Genomic DNA, 17,062 nt, shown 5'->3' with positions numbered 1-17,062 from the left:
TTTCTTTACTGCAGCCAGAAGGAGGTTGTTTACTTTCTCAATTCCTAATCATGTTCTAAAGTAGGGCCGGGCATATATCGGTTCGGTTCGGTTTTTAGTTTAAACCGAAACCGAACCACTTTAATCGGTTTTTAGAAATTCAAACTATTTATCGAATTAAATTAATTTGAACTGAAACAATCGGTTTAACTGAAATTCGGTTCGGTTTCGGTTCACACCTTATACGTAATTTTTTTAAATTTTTCAAGAGATGAGACTCAAATTCCTACCTAAAGATGATGTCACAAATCAGTACATCACACGCACGTTTCATTAATAACTATGTAAAGATTATATTTTTCTCATTTTGATAGATTTTCAATAAAATATCAAAATGTCAATGTTGGGATTCAAACTCCTGACCTAGAATATAACGACCATGCGCTCTACCAACTGCACTAGACAACCTTCTATGTTATGTTTTGTTATTTTTGTACTAATACCCATTATTTATTATTTTTTAAATCATTAAATTAAATTCGGTCGGTTCGGTTTTAAATCGGTTAGTTTGATCACGTAAACCATTTTCAAACCGTTTAAACCAATTTCGGTTCGGTTTTCTTCATTTTTAAACTACATCTCTTCGGTTTGGTTACCCGAACCATATTTTCGGTTCGGTTCAGTCGGTTTTGCTTGTTTAATTCAGTTTATGCCCACCCATATCCTAAAGTCACTCTAGAGGAAGCCCTCGTGATCTTCTAGGTACCACTCAAGTCATTACGAGCTACAACTCTAGTAACCCCATCAAATGCACAATCCAATGTAATGCTACACATGAGGACATAGTATTAGATACGAGTCATGTCCCTTTAGAAGGTTGAGGGTAGGCCAGAGAATAGGGGGCGTTCACTGATAGGTAACTTGAACGAATCGATAGAAAGTTACTTTTTCAATTAAATGAAATAAAAATAACAGAGTAAAACTATGATTACAACAGATGGATAAAGAGTCAAATAGAAGAGCATTTTGTGTAACATGACACATAATTTAACCAACTGCCCACACCAACTTGGTGTCCATATCTAGCCGAGGAATCCGCAACAAAATAAAATAACTTCATCTCCAAACATGCTTAAAGGAAATGGAAGTAAACTGTTTCCGATTTATAGGGAGTCACTTTGCATTACAATTTATTTGCTCATTTCATTATCAAGTTACTACATTTAAATTTAATACTCGGATTATACATTAGGTAATTAAAGCATCTCTAATAGAACCAAAATTATTTCTATTTAAGGGGAAAAACACTATATTTTGGCTCAAACAGTTCATGTAAATCATCCTCTATTATACTAAAAGTGGGATGAGAGATGATGAAAATCTATACATTTATAGAATTCTCAAAACTTTATAATTTATTGAAAAATCTCTAAACTTTATTACTTGTACGGGTAATTATTATGTATACTCGCCACACCACGTGACACTGTCATGTGATATACCCAACCAATCATATTACGTCATGGTATAACTAACATGCACGCGGTGAAAATGATAAAAATTTATTTACATAAAGAACCAATCAGAAACAATCACATTAAAAAAATGAATCAATACATTAAAGGGGTACGTCACGTGAGATATGTGGCGGGTATATATAATAATTATTCTACTTGTTTTTACAACTTTCTCTCTTCTTAAAAAAGAAAAACGTTAATAAAGTCAAATATTATTATATTATATATGTATATATATATATTAAAATATGTATAAATAAATTTAATTTTGTAAAATAATATAGAAGAATTGTTAGAATTTGTAAATTTTTTTTGTAGAAATTTTGTGATTTCATCCTTTTTTATAGATAATTTTTACACGAGTTGAATGGTCTTATAAAGAGAGAAACTTCAAGACGATTGAGATGCTAAACACTGCCAAGTAATATCGAGGAAACATATTTCTTGTCAAGTTGACCATGTTGAATATAGTGATGGCCTGATGCTGGATGCCGAGTGTGACTGCGATTCAATGAATTCCAATTACACAATGGACTAAATGCAAGATCTGGAGATAATATGCACATGTTGATGACTTTCTCGAAGGTCAGGACAAGATGACGTCCATATATACATCACGGATTCTTTCCCAAAGGGGAAGCATCGGATATACAATACAAATTACAAAATCTTCAATCAAGAATCCATATTTTTATATACAGATACTGAAAATATTAGCCTTCAATCCAATTAATTAAAGAAGCAATTGGTGGTTACGCTATCACCACGGAAACTTACAAGATTGGCAACGGCTCGGAAGACTAAAACTCATATTCAATGGCGACAGCTTTGTATATTCATACGGTAGTCTCCTGGAAGCGAACGATGTAGCTGATTATTTATCTAAATTGACATGCTCGATGAAAATTAGACGTAATTAAACTTGATAATCAACTAAATTCTTATGGGTGGGGCTATTGTCCCACGATCTAATTTGTTTATCCTCTACTCATTTCACCCCACATTTTAAAATTAACATTAAATTTACTTATTTCATCAATTTTTCAAGCGTGTCTTTATTACCTTATATGACATATCGAATTTAAAAAATTAGAAAGTTTTTAAATAAAATCTTTCAATTAATTTACATCAATATATAAAAGGAATACTAAAGTTTCCAATTATGATTCTAGTAATCTAATTCATATACATATTCTTCAAATATTTCTTTTTATTAAAAAAATAAGTTTAAGTGTTTATCTAATATAAATGTCAAAAAATTCATAGTTTAACGACTTTGAGTTGTAGAAAAAAAAGTCGTAGATTATCAACTTCATTTTCTCAATATTGATTTTGGTGTTAAATTTTTTTCTAATGTTCACAAGGTAATATAAAAATTTATTAAGTTAATAGAAATGATTTATGATTTGAATAACGAATTACGTAAAATTATTGAAAAAAATAGAAACACATTTGATAAAAAGAGAAATATTTTCACATTTGTATATATATATATATATATATAATTAATAATTATGTAATTTAGAAAACGAGTGTACTTAATAGTCATTTTGCACTTGGGTAATATAGTCTTTCAATAATTAAAGTCTTTATGGGGTGAACAAAGGAGATGATGGGGTGGTAATAGACACACCCAATTCTTATTCTAGCTAAATAATCAACTATAAATTTGCATTAACATAGCCGATTATTTAGCTGCAATAAATATTTAGCGAACTTTTTTTTATGTGCTAAATGCTTTTAATTGGAATTTGCCTGGTGTAAGTTACCAAGAGAGTTATTTTGGTAATTTCTTTCTTGCATGAACAGATGAAAGTTAGAAAAGAAAAATCCATTACAAGTAGTATTTAGCAAATTCTTGTAGTGGATTACAAAGAGAGATAAAACAGACTTCTAGATGGATCATGTTGGATCATCTCTACGTACGTATCCAAGCAAATAAACAAAATTGGAATTGATTTCTTTATGTGAATGAATTTGATTCGTTAATGACAGAAATTAGATCAACATAGATATTTGGAGGCAAATTCTACTAGTTCTCCATGGATTCATATCTCTGCTTGTTGTGTGTAGAATTTACAAAGATGAGGCTAATTGGCACCCAATTTTTGAACCTTAGATTTTTTTTTCTTTTCATGCAAGTGTTCATTATAAAAAAAAGAGAGAGTTTTAATTCATACTCTTCAAAAACGACATTTGGACCTATTTGATAATTAGATCTCCAATTTACTTTGATAAATAACTAAATATTATTTAAACCTCCCTAATTTTCTGAAAATGCCCATCGTCTAATAAAATCAATAAAACTCTATTTTTTATTTTGAAAATTCATTCAATTGATTCAAGCCTATTATAACTATATCAAGTCTCTTGAGCTGGTTTGTTTATAATTACAGTATAATAAGAAAATAAAATTTATCTACAATTTTATAACAAGAAAATGCATTTAAACGGGCATATCACAATAAACTAGAAAAATAAAACAACTTAATTTTTTTAAATAAACATCTACAAATTGATAACAATATTTGTGTTTGGATGCATGCGAATTATTGAAATCAATAGTATCATAATTTAGCGAGGTGAAGGAGGAGTCTGTTTGAAATTATTACGGTAAAAACAAATTGAGAAATCAAATGTATAGTGTTGAGTTTTTTTATTTGTTCTTATATTTGTGTGTATTGGTAATTTCACATTTGTATTAGTTGAAAAGGTCAATATTAATTTTAAAAAAAAATCTAAGTATTATTTTAGAAGGTATGAATATAAGTTCTCTATAAAAAAAATAAACTCACTAAAAAAAGAAAACGATGTGGCTCGATAAAAGTAAGATAACACATCAAATTAATGTATGATGTATGCTTGTGCATCATATTTGTTAGTTTACTTTTAATATAGTATAAGTTTGATATAATGACATTGACAACATTCAAAATGGTGAGAATCTACATTAAAAATTCCGATGAAAAAATTGTTCCAAAAAGAAGGTCTTTTGGTAAATAAGTCAGAATTAGGACAAAGTAAAGATGTTATAATTAAAGAGGATCCCCATCATCAGTTCCATAAAAACATGTGACTGATAGTTACTTGAGATAATCCAATAAAAAAAACAAAAGAGAACAAACCCAAGTTGATCAGATTTTAACCAACCTGACCAGATTTCCACAACGCTACCCTACTCCCCAAGTATAACTCTCACCAATTGGCACCAAGCACGTCTTCAATTCCAGACACCACGTAACCCCTTTCATTTTCAGTCATAGGAGGCTGCGGAACGCATGACCGTTTATCCCTCGTTGCTTTTGTTGTATTTGATAATCGAACCCTCCAGATGGCTCGTCTCATACAATAGGATCATACGGTAGATAAAGAAAAAAGAGACTGATACACCTCGAGTTGTGGTGTGAATGCGTGATGGATGTTGCTGTTGTATGTCATACAACTCATATAATTTTCCAATTTTTGATGGAAGTTTAATAACATTAATATCTATAAAGCAAAGCATTACGGGTCATCCTAAGTTTCTGTTTCGAATCTTCTACGTACGTCTGTAATTTCCATTTACATTCATCTATTTCTTTCCATTCTCTCCTTCCAGGAAACTCTTACATGCATGAAGACCAAAAACGTCTATTTCCGTACTTTGCATCCTACCTTATATAAACCCCAGTATGCAAAGTTTGTTATAAATCGGTATTAAAAAAAAGTTTGTTATAAATCCACTTTCCTACTCTGTCTACTTCAAATATTCACTCTTTTTCGAAACATTTCTTAGTGCGCCTTTTTGCAAGTGTTCGATAAATTGTCTTGAAATGGATATGTTGGGAGTGAACAACCGGAGCCCCAAGCAGAGCAAGAGAAGCAGGTCTTCAAAGGGGGTGAAGGTCGTGTACATATCGAGCCCCATGAAGGTTCAGACTAGTGCCTCTAAGTTCAGGGATCTTGTGCAGGAGCTCACCGGCAGAGACTCCGACGCCGAGCGGTTCATGGAGACTAACGGCGGGGACGGTCACCACAATCAGAACGTTGCCGACTTTTCTTATGAGAAGCAACTCAAGGCTGCCGATTGTGACCATCATGTATTCCCTCATCGTCAGATTCCTTTCTCCAATTCGATTTATGAGTTCCCTTATTTCTCCGACTCTTTGTTTGATTCATTTACTGGGCATTTTGAGCTCGACGCTCTCAGAAGCTTTGATCAATTTTAAGTCTTATAGCTAGTAGGGATATGTAATTACCCATTACAGATATGTATCCTGTTTCATTTATTTAACATACTTTGCTTAATTTTTTCAGTTCTCCAAAGTAAATGCCAGTTTGTGGTTTTATACAAGGGTCCTGAACATGAGACACCATAATCAATACAAATGTTTTTTTTAACAAATTAATACAAACAAATGTTCTGAGAGAATTATTATTCTATTATTGTACGTGTCTTAACTTATTTTAGGTTTTCTTATTATAGTAGATAATGCCTTAATTTTAGATTTATGATTCTATGATTATTCGAGATAATTCGTATGTAATGCCTACATATAGACTTAATTATCAATTAATAAAAAATTTAATTATGTTCTATTATATTATTATTATTATTCTCTTTGTATTATCCTGCAATACGTTATAACTTGCACTTTACTTTAAAATATCTGAGTAAAAAATAATCGTGAAATCTTTTCCCGGGCAACCTCCTTTTCTTAACATTGCTGGAAAATTATATAAGAATGCGAAAAATAGTTGTAAAAATAAAAATAAAAATCAAACCGTAACTGCTATGGGCACCCAGATTTCTTCTCTGGGCACCCCATCTTCCTCTTCGACAGTCCGATCTGCAGCGGTTATCCCCGGGCCGACGACCTGCTATTGCTGTCGTTCCGGCCTCCGTCTTGTTTCCCTCCGGCGCTACCCTTCTGGTCAACGCCGCCTCAAGCTTACAGACCCAGCCATGACAAGCGTCCTCTGCCTAGAACCTTGCGCTGCTCAGCCCCGACCTCGTTGAGCCCCCTCGACGCTCCGACAACCCAGCTCGACGTCTCTCTAGACCGGTGTTCTCCGACCTCTCCTCATCAGCGCCGACGACGGACTGGCTTCCCAGATCGACACTCACACGCTCATCGGGCCTCCGCCGCGCCACAGTGTCTTCAATCCGGATTTGCAACGTGTTTGACCCGTTTCCTCCATATCCGACCCGTGTTGTTGACTCCCAAACTTGACCCAGCCCTTTTTTGGCCTCATGCCTGCCGAGCCCAACAGCCCCTTGGGCTTTAAAAACCTATTTCTTTTCTCCTTTTCTTTTCCAATTCATTTAATCGTTTTATTACACGTTTTATTGTCTAACTATTTTTCATGTGCTCGTATTGAAAAAATAATCAATCGTCATACCATTGCGATGACAAACATGTCAGAGATGGATGTTACTCAAGAGCTCTTTATGCCATTAGTACGAAGATCGATAAGGAAAATAAATTCATCAAGCAGTTTTTCTACATGAAGATAAATTTGAAGATTATCTCAATTTAATGCGGTTTATTTTGGCAGACCAAATAATAAAGTTGCTGCTTAAAGTTGCACGTTTTCTTAAAGTTATTGTTTTTGAACATATATATATATATATAAATTATCGAGCGCTATTAGTTTTCTTCATGTCTCTTTTCCGAACCTTCTTATAGCGCTGATGAGACCAATGATGGATATGATTCGCCTCTTGGTCGATATTTTCCGTGTGACGGTCCTGGGGGAGTCACATTATTATTTAAAATGAATAAATCAATTTCTGTGGTCGTCTGTGTACACTACTGTTTTGGGTGAGATCATGATAATTGTCATTATGCATCAATTATTTTGTGACCATATACATCACAACCATTTTAATTCCGGTTACATACTTGACTAGTTTCAATCATTCGAAACCTATACAAGTCTCGTTTCTTTTGGATGCGTTGCTATTGCAACTGTTACTTGAATTTTTGAGTTTCTTAAACTCATGTCAATAGACGATAATCCAAAGATCTTCGTACTCATTTATTTAAGTTGAGATTCAAACTGGATTATCGTCTTCGTATTCATTTATTTAAGTTGAGATTCAAACTACTCTGAAGTAGCACTATATCCCAAAATGATACACACTTAATAGTGATTCAATAAATGTCTATGCCATAGTTTTACCAGAATTGACCTTGATGTATGTTTTACATCTAAGAAACACTAGCAATTTTTGGCTCATGTATCTATTTATGTTGAGGAAACTTTAGAGATTGGAACGTAACATTCTTCAGTTCTCAAGTAAGCAAATTTTGAATCTCAGGCTAAGGCTTTGCCCTATTTGATAAGCAAGATTTTATTGCTATAGATTCTTCACTAGTCAATCTGTTTTGACTATGTTATTCTGCTTAATATTTTTCTAGTGTGACGTTGACATTGTCATGTTTCTTCATCGTCTTTTGCTCAATTCGTTTATTGGAATTGGAAGTCTGATTGTGCCGTTATAAAGATTGACATTCAATAAAATTTATCATATTCCTTGTTTACAAGTTGATCTCTTGAGAATTTTATTTGCCTTAAACCTAACATGAATGTTCAACCTTTGCAACTTGTTGTAGTTTTTAAATTGGATGTTTTTGGGTTACATGAGACCATAATAGCACTACGTTGTGAATTTGACACTTACAATTTGGAAACGAAACTCAGAACATCAAAATTTGACGTCGCTACGCCTTTTCCCTATCTAGAAATGTTTTCTGGCGTATGTGGCCTTTTTTCGGCCGTATTTTGGCATTTCCAGCTGTCCTTTGGCCTCCAGCGCCCATACTCGACCTATAGCCGACATCCCCTGCCTAAAACTACAGTTTAGCCTCCATACCGGTCGTTTCCAGCCAACGCCGACCAGTTTCCCGTGAGTTTTACGGCGATTTTTTTGCCATTTTCTCGTTTTTCCAGCATCATTCCAACATTTTTTGTTGAAAGTGTTTTCCCGCCAAAGTTTCATTCGGTTTTGAGCATATTTTGACATGGATTTTCAGTTATCTTTTTTCAGTTTTCTCTAAATCGTTTTTCATAGCTCAACCGACTTTATTATTGGTGACCACCTGCTCTATTTGGAAGGTTTCTTTCTAACATCCGTTATCACCTCCTTAGTTGAAAAATGTAGTATTATTACCATGTGATACACTCGATGAGATTGCACTTTGTTCTGATCCCCTCTCTTACAATATCTTACGGCGTATTGTCTAGAGAAGCTAACTTGTCGTTAACTTTCTTAATTTTATTTTGAGGATGTCCCGCAATGAAATCGAGTGTCTTGCTAATTACACAACCACCTACATTGTCCTACGACACATGTAGTTGTTTTACGGATCTCGTGCGGAGATTGTGTTTAATAAATCTTCCCGCCTTGTTAAGTTTTAAAGACCATACATGGTTATGTTAAGAATGGAGAGGAATATATATGTCAGATTTTGTTGACAGTAGCTTTTTCAAATTTCGGTAATGACTTTGTTAGCCTGTAGACATAGCTTTGCATGCCAGCAGCAGCTTTTATGCAACCTGAGATTTCTTGAATCATAGGTTCGGTTTTTGCTGCCTCATTGGTTTTGACATTTTCATTTGAGTCATTATGGATGAGATTGATGATTCGAATTTTTTGAAATTCATATAGGAAGAGATAAATTGAGAAAATCATCACAATGGAGAATTGTGATGACGCCTCATGGCTCATTGTCGTAGCTTAGGTGACTTGCACGTCACCTGCACTATGAGAAGCATCTTGATGCCCTATTAATTTGTGGTTATCAACATTCATGATCAAACAAAATTTAGTCCTATCTCTGGACATGGTCATGGCATGGACCAATTAAGTTATTTGATTCTTGAATGGCCTATACGTGTCTTTCACTTAACATTTGAGAGGCCAATATCATGTATATATCATATATTTGATTATACATTGGGCTATGTCACAGTAGAGTTGATTATAATGGGGTATGCTTTCGAACTAGTTCCACAATGGTAAGACGTCAACAAAAGCTAGTGTGACGCAATAACATTCCCAATATGCTTCGCCATCACTCGTTCTATAAAGGCTATGTATTTAGCTACATAGGAGAAAGACCCTCCTATACTAAAGATACATCAGAAAATATTCCATTTTTACAACGTATCTAAGGTGACATTAGTGGATCTATCCAACCTGAATACGAACCTTTTTCGGTATTTTATGGTATAGGTTGAAGTATCCACGCGTTGGCCACACGTCTCTTTGCTATCCACAAGAAATGATGCATTTGTTAAATTTTTAGCCATGATTATCATACTAAGGGCTCACCACCATTCCCATATTCTCAAATCTATTTGATTGGATAACGTTTGAGAGTTCACCTCCAAGACCTTTGATGATATTGCATGCCTATTGGGATCATCGTTGAACCTATTGTTCCTCATGTTAATTCACAGAATGATCCAGCAGAGACTTAGGCCTTGTTATGGGTACTAACCTGCCGGTCTTTGCATGGAGATATGCAATGATGTTACATGCAGCGACACTTATTCTTTTTAGACCCACAACTAACCAAGCATTTAATACGTACCAAATAGTTATTGGATACGATCCCAACGGTCTTTTTACTAAAGCCTATTTGATTAAATTGTTTATGTGCCTCAATTTTAGTATCTCAATGGGTCTACATGAGACGATTAAGTATTTTGGTTGGTTATGAATCACCAACACTTGTATGCCATTTCCACTCTACAACCGTGGATCTCTATCCTGCGATATTAGTAGACAATCACTTTGATGAGACATACTTCCCATCGTTAGGGGGGAGATATGGAATGCTCCCGTTCCAGTTTTAACGCCAGTAATTGACGTGGTGTGACACTATATTTCATTAAGATCCCACACTGCTCTAAGTAAGCAAAAAGTCCAATGCATTATCGACCTCCAGAAAGTCAAAGATTTGATGCTCAATGTCTTTATCGATATTGCGAAAGTGACAAGATTGCACATAAATGTTGTGATGTGCCGATAAGGATGGAACTCTGAGAATATGGGAGAATTTCATATGACCTGGTCCTAACACCATTGGCACCATCTCTGACAGTGGGAAGGCAGCCGGCGATGACACCATCATACGCTGTGGTGTTGTCGGCACCCGTAGTATTACACTACGAAATAAGGGCGGCAAACACAAGGATGAACTAGTAAGGGTCATAGCTTCGGTCTTGGCTCCTACTCGGAAGAGAGAGAGAGAGAGAGAGAGAGAGAGAGAGAGAGAGAGAGAGAGAGAGAGAGAGAGAGAGAGACCATCAAATTTTTTGGAATAAAAAATCAGAAAGAAGCAGAGTGCGAAGGCACAAATATTTTGCCTATCATCAAGAAATATTCTCTGAACAAGTCTATCAACTAAATTTTATGTGGGACACTACATGTTCTTTTTGTTGATCTTAGAGAACAAAAGCAATCTCTCAATTGATTGTATGAACACGCGCGTGTGTTAATATATTGATCTCCCATGATTGATGATGTATTCACTTATGCTCTTATTCCATTGTAAAGCATCAATGATGAGCAACTTGACCGAAGTGGAAAGAATAAATACAGGCTAAACTAGCCTTCTTATGTTAGCCTTGTTATACATTGCATGACTTATGGCGTAAAGATGGTCTCATTACCCTAGTATTAAGTACGATGATTTATGTTATCTCGTTATGGACATAATTACTTTCCGATACTTGGCGTATCAGTAGTAGTGTCCATGAAAATTGATTTGTAGCATATAATAGTGGTTATAGCATATCTATAAATGGATCTTGACGTAGATATGAAAGTGCCTGAGGGACCTTAATTGCTTGATTAAGTGCCTCCAGACCATGGAGAGCTTATGCAGTTATATTGCAACGTTTGAGAGAACGTAATACAATCGGTTGCAAGAACTTACACATATACGTGTTCATATGAAAGCTAATTCTAGATTCTCTATTTTATCTAAGGATGATGAATAGATTCAATGAGCTAAACAATCATATATATAAGTGTTGTTAGGACACTATTTCTTTCATTATAATGTGATTATCTATGTGCCTACGCATCGTCATTGAACTTGAATTGTTCCATTGACAAGGGTCTTGTTCCACACTTAGTGAACTAACACAAATCCTCTCCACACCAACGCCACTAGCAACTCCAGCAACATCAACGCACGCCTTAGTGTAGTAGTCAACATTGGCAACATGGAGGAAACGCAGGTTCCATCTCGGACCGAAATCAGTTTTTCATTGGTCAATTCCCCCATTTCATTGTGAAAGACACATTGAATGTGACAAATAAGAATCTGTTGAGTTTCGTAGGTCAACTTCAACGAGACCTACATGATAGCTCACTTGATGAAAAATGGTGAATTTAGTACCAATGGAAAGGTCAATGTGTCTAATTTCCAGGGACACCACCATTTCTTTTATGTCGTATTGAGTGAGTTATGGCCGTTTTAGCTAAGTATGACAGTTTTGTCTGGGAATTTGCAAGTTAGTCAACTTCGACGTAGCACTATGAACTGGTCCGGTCGAATTAGGTTGTGAGCTTTATGTCACTGGAAATCTGTGTACTTTCCAAAATAGTTTACGGTTCACTTATACTTGTTGTGATGAAGATGTTATGGTCATCTAAGTGCGTGAAGGTCATTCCATGCAAGAATTTGATTTTCATTAGAAACTCTTGTTTTGAGTTGTTATGCAATCTTGTTTCCTAAGATATAAGTTTGGCTAAGTATAATTTGTATGATCTAAGGATATTTGGTGAGATTAATGATTAATTATTAGCCCAGTACTATTTTTGAGAAGCATGTAATGAACGTTGTATACATTGTTAGTTGTACTCCATAATTATGACAGTAATCAGGGGGAGTTGTTTTGTAGACATCATGGGCAGTCTACCTTACATGATGCTATAAAATGTAGATGGTGTGTTGTGCTCTTACGATCAAACTTTTGTTTTTCACCGAAGATGTTTTTATTTTGCTTGATAAGATTTTTACTGAGGTAACGTTATTTGTACCATGAAACCTAGACATGCGTCACAAATGTGAGTGTTCCGGGAGAATTATTATTCCACCATTGTGTGTGTTTTGGCCTACTTAGGTATTATTAGAGTAGATTATGCCTTAATGTAAGAGATATGAATCCCTGATTTTTCTGGATACTTCGTATGTAATACCTATATATATGCTCTATTATCAATCAATAAAGATTTAGATTTAGATTATGTTCTATTACGTTGTTATTATTCTCATTTCATTATCTTGCAACATAAGTTTAATAGTTTATATTTGGTGTGCTTTTTTTTTTTTTGAAACTATAGAACAACCTTTTATCAAGTAGGAACTTTCAAGTGCAGCCTAAATAAATTACGGCCAACAGAATCTCATACTCAAAATTTGAAAATTAATATGACCATAATCGGCTAAATTGTAATTCACTGGGTTGACAAGTGGCTCGAAAAGCCCGAGCACGTTAGCTGCCCGACTTGTGTCCGTTTTGGGCTCGGGCACGATAAATTCATGGGCTGACTCGTTAAACAATAATTTTATATTATTTATATAAATATTTAAATAATTATAATAATGATAATTGAATATTAGACATTTAAAATATAAATCTCTTGATTATTTCATTATATTAACTACATTATTTCACAAATATCATTAAAATAGTGATAAAAAAGTCATAGTTGTACATATGTAACGTTTTAGAAATAAGATTATCAAATGTATTGTAGTATTTTATTTATTTTACTATTTTAAATACTTATATAAAATAAATATTCTAGTTACATAATTGTTTTTATGTTAGTTGTGTCTTATAATGCTAATGGGCTGGGCCGGTCCGCTTCTTGGCCTGGAACGGGCCCGAACTCAGCCCGACATGGGCTTGAGTCGTGGGCTGGGCTTGCCTTAATATTTAAGTCAATGAGCCGGTCTGAGCCTAGCACGAAAAATAAATTGGCCAACCCAAACACGGCACAGACACGGTTTTGGTCCACTTAAAATGGGACGGACCAGCCGACCTGGTCCGTTTGCCACCTCTAGGTTGGTTTGATGAAAAGCATGATCAAATTAAGAATTTGAACTTTAGGAAGATTAGGAGGTAATATATCATCATACACATGTCTCCAGGTAGAAAGTATGGGAAATGACACTCTACATAGTTGCTTGTTACAAATGAAGAGATCAAATCGATCTAAAAAATCACCAGGGTCATCCAGTCAGCTAGCTCTCGTTGAATAAATAGTATGTGTGACAACTGTCACAACTCTAAATTTTGAACAATAAAAATTAAATTTAAGATTACATTAACTCTAAAATAACTTCAATATTAATTAAAATTACTTTACAGAAGCTGAATATCCACTATGAGATTAAACATATAACTTAGTTTACAAACATCAGTATATTTACTCAATTTACACAATGTAAAGAAATGTACAGTTTGTATAATCTACTTATATCTCACCAAAAATGAAAAAAAAAACTGCACTAGTTGGGCCCCACTGCCTACATGCCTAACTTCCACTGCTATGAAGTATTACCTGTAGCACTACCCCCTGCATCATTAATTGGTACACCGGGATTACAAATACAAAACTCAGTAAGCTTCACAGCTTGTATGAGTAAACCAAATAAATACTCAATATAAAACATCAACATCACAACGTAACCACCACAATCACAACCTGTCACAACAATATCAACTACTCAACCACCATTACTCCACCATTCCAAAAGCATCATCACATATGATGCTCACCAATTGAGCCATTCATGAGTTACAACACTTTGCCCCATGGTTAGTAGGCACAAACACTAGAACTCTAGATAAATCATCCCACACTCTGCCAAGGTGTGGTTCCAACACTGCCTATCGCCACTTTGGTAAAACAGTTTGACAACGCCACAACAATACCCAAACTCACAACAATAACACCGGAATATACATTTTCTTCCCTTCCGGTCAAACGTCACAACAACACTTTAACTATACAGTTATTCCATCCACAAACATCCATTTTACCGAGAGGTACATTTTCTTCCATTTCAGTCTCATCCTCCACGCAATATATAACAACAATATAATATAATCATAACAAAATAATCTACAATTAAACAATGAAACAATGAAACATTATATAATCAACGTCAATATATGTGCATAATATTACCATTTAACACACATATATTGCCACCAATTATATAAGAAATGAAATAATGCAATTATACTTAACTAAATAAAGTGGAAGTGCAAATATAGAAATAGTCACCGCCAAGAGTGACGTAGATATAGTGAGGTTTACTCACCTTACAACCCATTGCAACTCCTAATCACCAAGTCAAGTACCCGTTCCAACCCAATTACCTAAGTTAAACAAAACTTCACTTAGTAAAAAGAGACAGAGAGTAAACTAATTTAACCCAAAAAGTTTCTAAATAATCCAAAGAGCTTGGTGCCCTCTTCAATCTCACTAGCACCCTCGTAAACCCACTTAATCACAAAAATAAAGTCATTTGACTTTGATAATGGGACTTCTCCCCAAATCAACAACCATTGAATTAGCTCAAACTCCATACACTACCTACAAACAAACGGGAGTCTTAACCTCACGTTTCCACCAACACAAGCTACCACCTACCAACACCTCAAACCACCATTCATTCCACAAAATCCAAACCTTAGGGCCTCAAACCCCAAACTAAACAAATTTATTAAACTCACCGCCTCAACACTTCCAACTTATAAATTCAAGTGGAGGATGAAGTTCTCACCCATAAAAGGTAGTCAGAATGGCTGGAGGACCGTAACAGTGTAGTTGCAACTCCTCTGTCACTGTAGTAGCTAAAGTGGATTTGGGTTTAAGCTCAAACGACTACCACGCTTGTGCAACCGGGACCCACGAAGCTAGGCCAGTCGACTGAAGTTGTTACCAAACCCATAACTCACTGGCGACGGCAAACTTGATGGCGACGGAAAGTTGCAGATGCTTATGTGCGACACAACTGCTGCTACACGACAATAGGGGTGGAATTTAGTTCAACCAGTTCGGTTTTGGGCTCAAACCGGAAACCAAACTAAAATTGAACTTCGGTTCGGTTCGGTTCGCGGTTCTCTGATAGACCAAACTAAAAACCAAACCGTTCAGTTCGGTTCGTTTTTTTTTTTCAATTTTTTTTATTTCTTTTAAACCGGACTGAATCTAGGGCTCGTCAACGGGCCTTGCGGGCTTGTATAGGAAAAAAAATAATACTCTAATTTAAGGGTTTTAAACAATTAAAGAATTATTATAAACATTCTAAAAAAGTCACAAATAAGTTCTAGTTTCGAAATATTGTCGATCGACAGCAATAGATGTGATCGATATATATATTTAGGGACCATGTAAAAATTTCATCCATTTTAAACATGGTTTGACCGTCCGTACCAACAATCAACAAAAAAAAGGCGTTTTCACATAATAAAACCCTATTGACCGGGGATTTGCCAAATGAGTTTCCTTGTTGCGACCACGCATGATCGTTGACAAAAATTATGTGCTTTCAAATATGTAAACAACTTTTCTCATTCGCATCTTGGTAATGGGTCCCCCTTAGGACATATTAGTGTTGTTTTTGGTTTACTGGAAATTATGCGATAGTTTCTCCTTCATATAGCCGCTTCATAATGCGATAGTTTATTTTAAACCTAATATAAAGGTTATGATACATTAGTTGACACTTAGGCGATCACCAACTCTAGTTCGAAATATGCTCGATCGACACCAGTAGATGTGATCGGTATATATATTTAGGGACCCCGTAAAAATCTCGTCCGGTTTGGACATGGTTTGACCGTTCGTACCAACGGTCAATTAAAAAAGAGGCGTTTTGACATATTAAAATCCTCATTGACCGGAGCTTTGCCAAATGGTTTTCCTTGGTGCGACCGCACACAATTGGTGACAAAAATTAGGTGATTTCAGATATGCAAACAGCTTTTGGTGTTCGCATTTTGGTAATGGGTTTTCCCTTATGACATATAAGTATTGATTTTGGTTTACTGGAAATTCCGACGGTCAAACGAGGTCCGAATTGGATGAAAGTTTTACAGGTCATTATATATATATATATATATATCAATCATATCGACTGGTGTCGATCGATCCCGAGAAGTTTCCTTCATATAGTTACTTCATATTGAGGCGGATTTGGTCATTACACATCCATATATATATATATGTATATATAAAGTCACAGCCCAAATAGATTACTATATATATAGTCCATATCAAGAGTAAAGCTTCACTCTGTAATTTCAGAGTGAAGTTTCAATTTTGGCACACTTTTCGGTCAAATGTTTTCACCATAAGCGATTCAATAATTAGTTATGCTATTCAAGATCATCTCTACAAAATTTCATCCAATTTCCGGGCTATGACAGTTGTCGTGCTCAATTATTTCATGAGCTACAGAATAAGCAAATACATCATCAACACTCGTAGTTGATCTTTCTATTAGCTCATATCCATTCTCGAAATTCATTAAGATTTCTAT

The 17,062-nt window shown here is 35.0% G+C and overlaps 1 protein-coding gene across 1 annotated transcript; it reads left to right on the top strand.

Moving 5' to 3' along the window:
• Positions 1-5,176: 5,176 nt before the first annotated feature.
• Positions 5,177-5,783, top strand: LOC126802631 (sigma factor binding protein 2, chloroplastic-like). Its single transcript, XM_050530281.1, has one exon. It carries the CDS (start codon positions 5,309-5,311, stop codon positions 5,702-5,704), a length of 396 nt encoding a protein of 131 aa, XP_050386238.1. The 5' UTR covers positions 5,177-5,308; the 3' UTR covers positions 5,705-5,783.
• The last annotated feature ends 11,279 nt before the right edge of the window (positions 5,784-17,062 follow it).

The sequence above is a fragment of the Argentina anserina genome, chromosome 7, assembly GCF_933775445.1.
Source record: "Argentina anserina chromosome 7, drPotAnse1.1, whole genome shotgun sequence".
Taxonomy (NCBI): Eukaryota; Viridiplantae; Streptophyta; class Magnoliopsida; order Rosales; family Rosaceae; genus Argentina; species Argentina anserina.
Note: the sequence above shows the minus strand (reverse complement) of the source record. Positions and strands in the feature narration are given on the sequence as shown.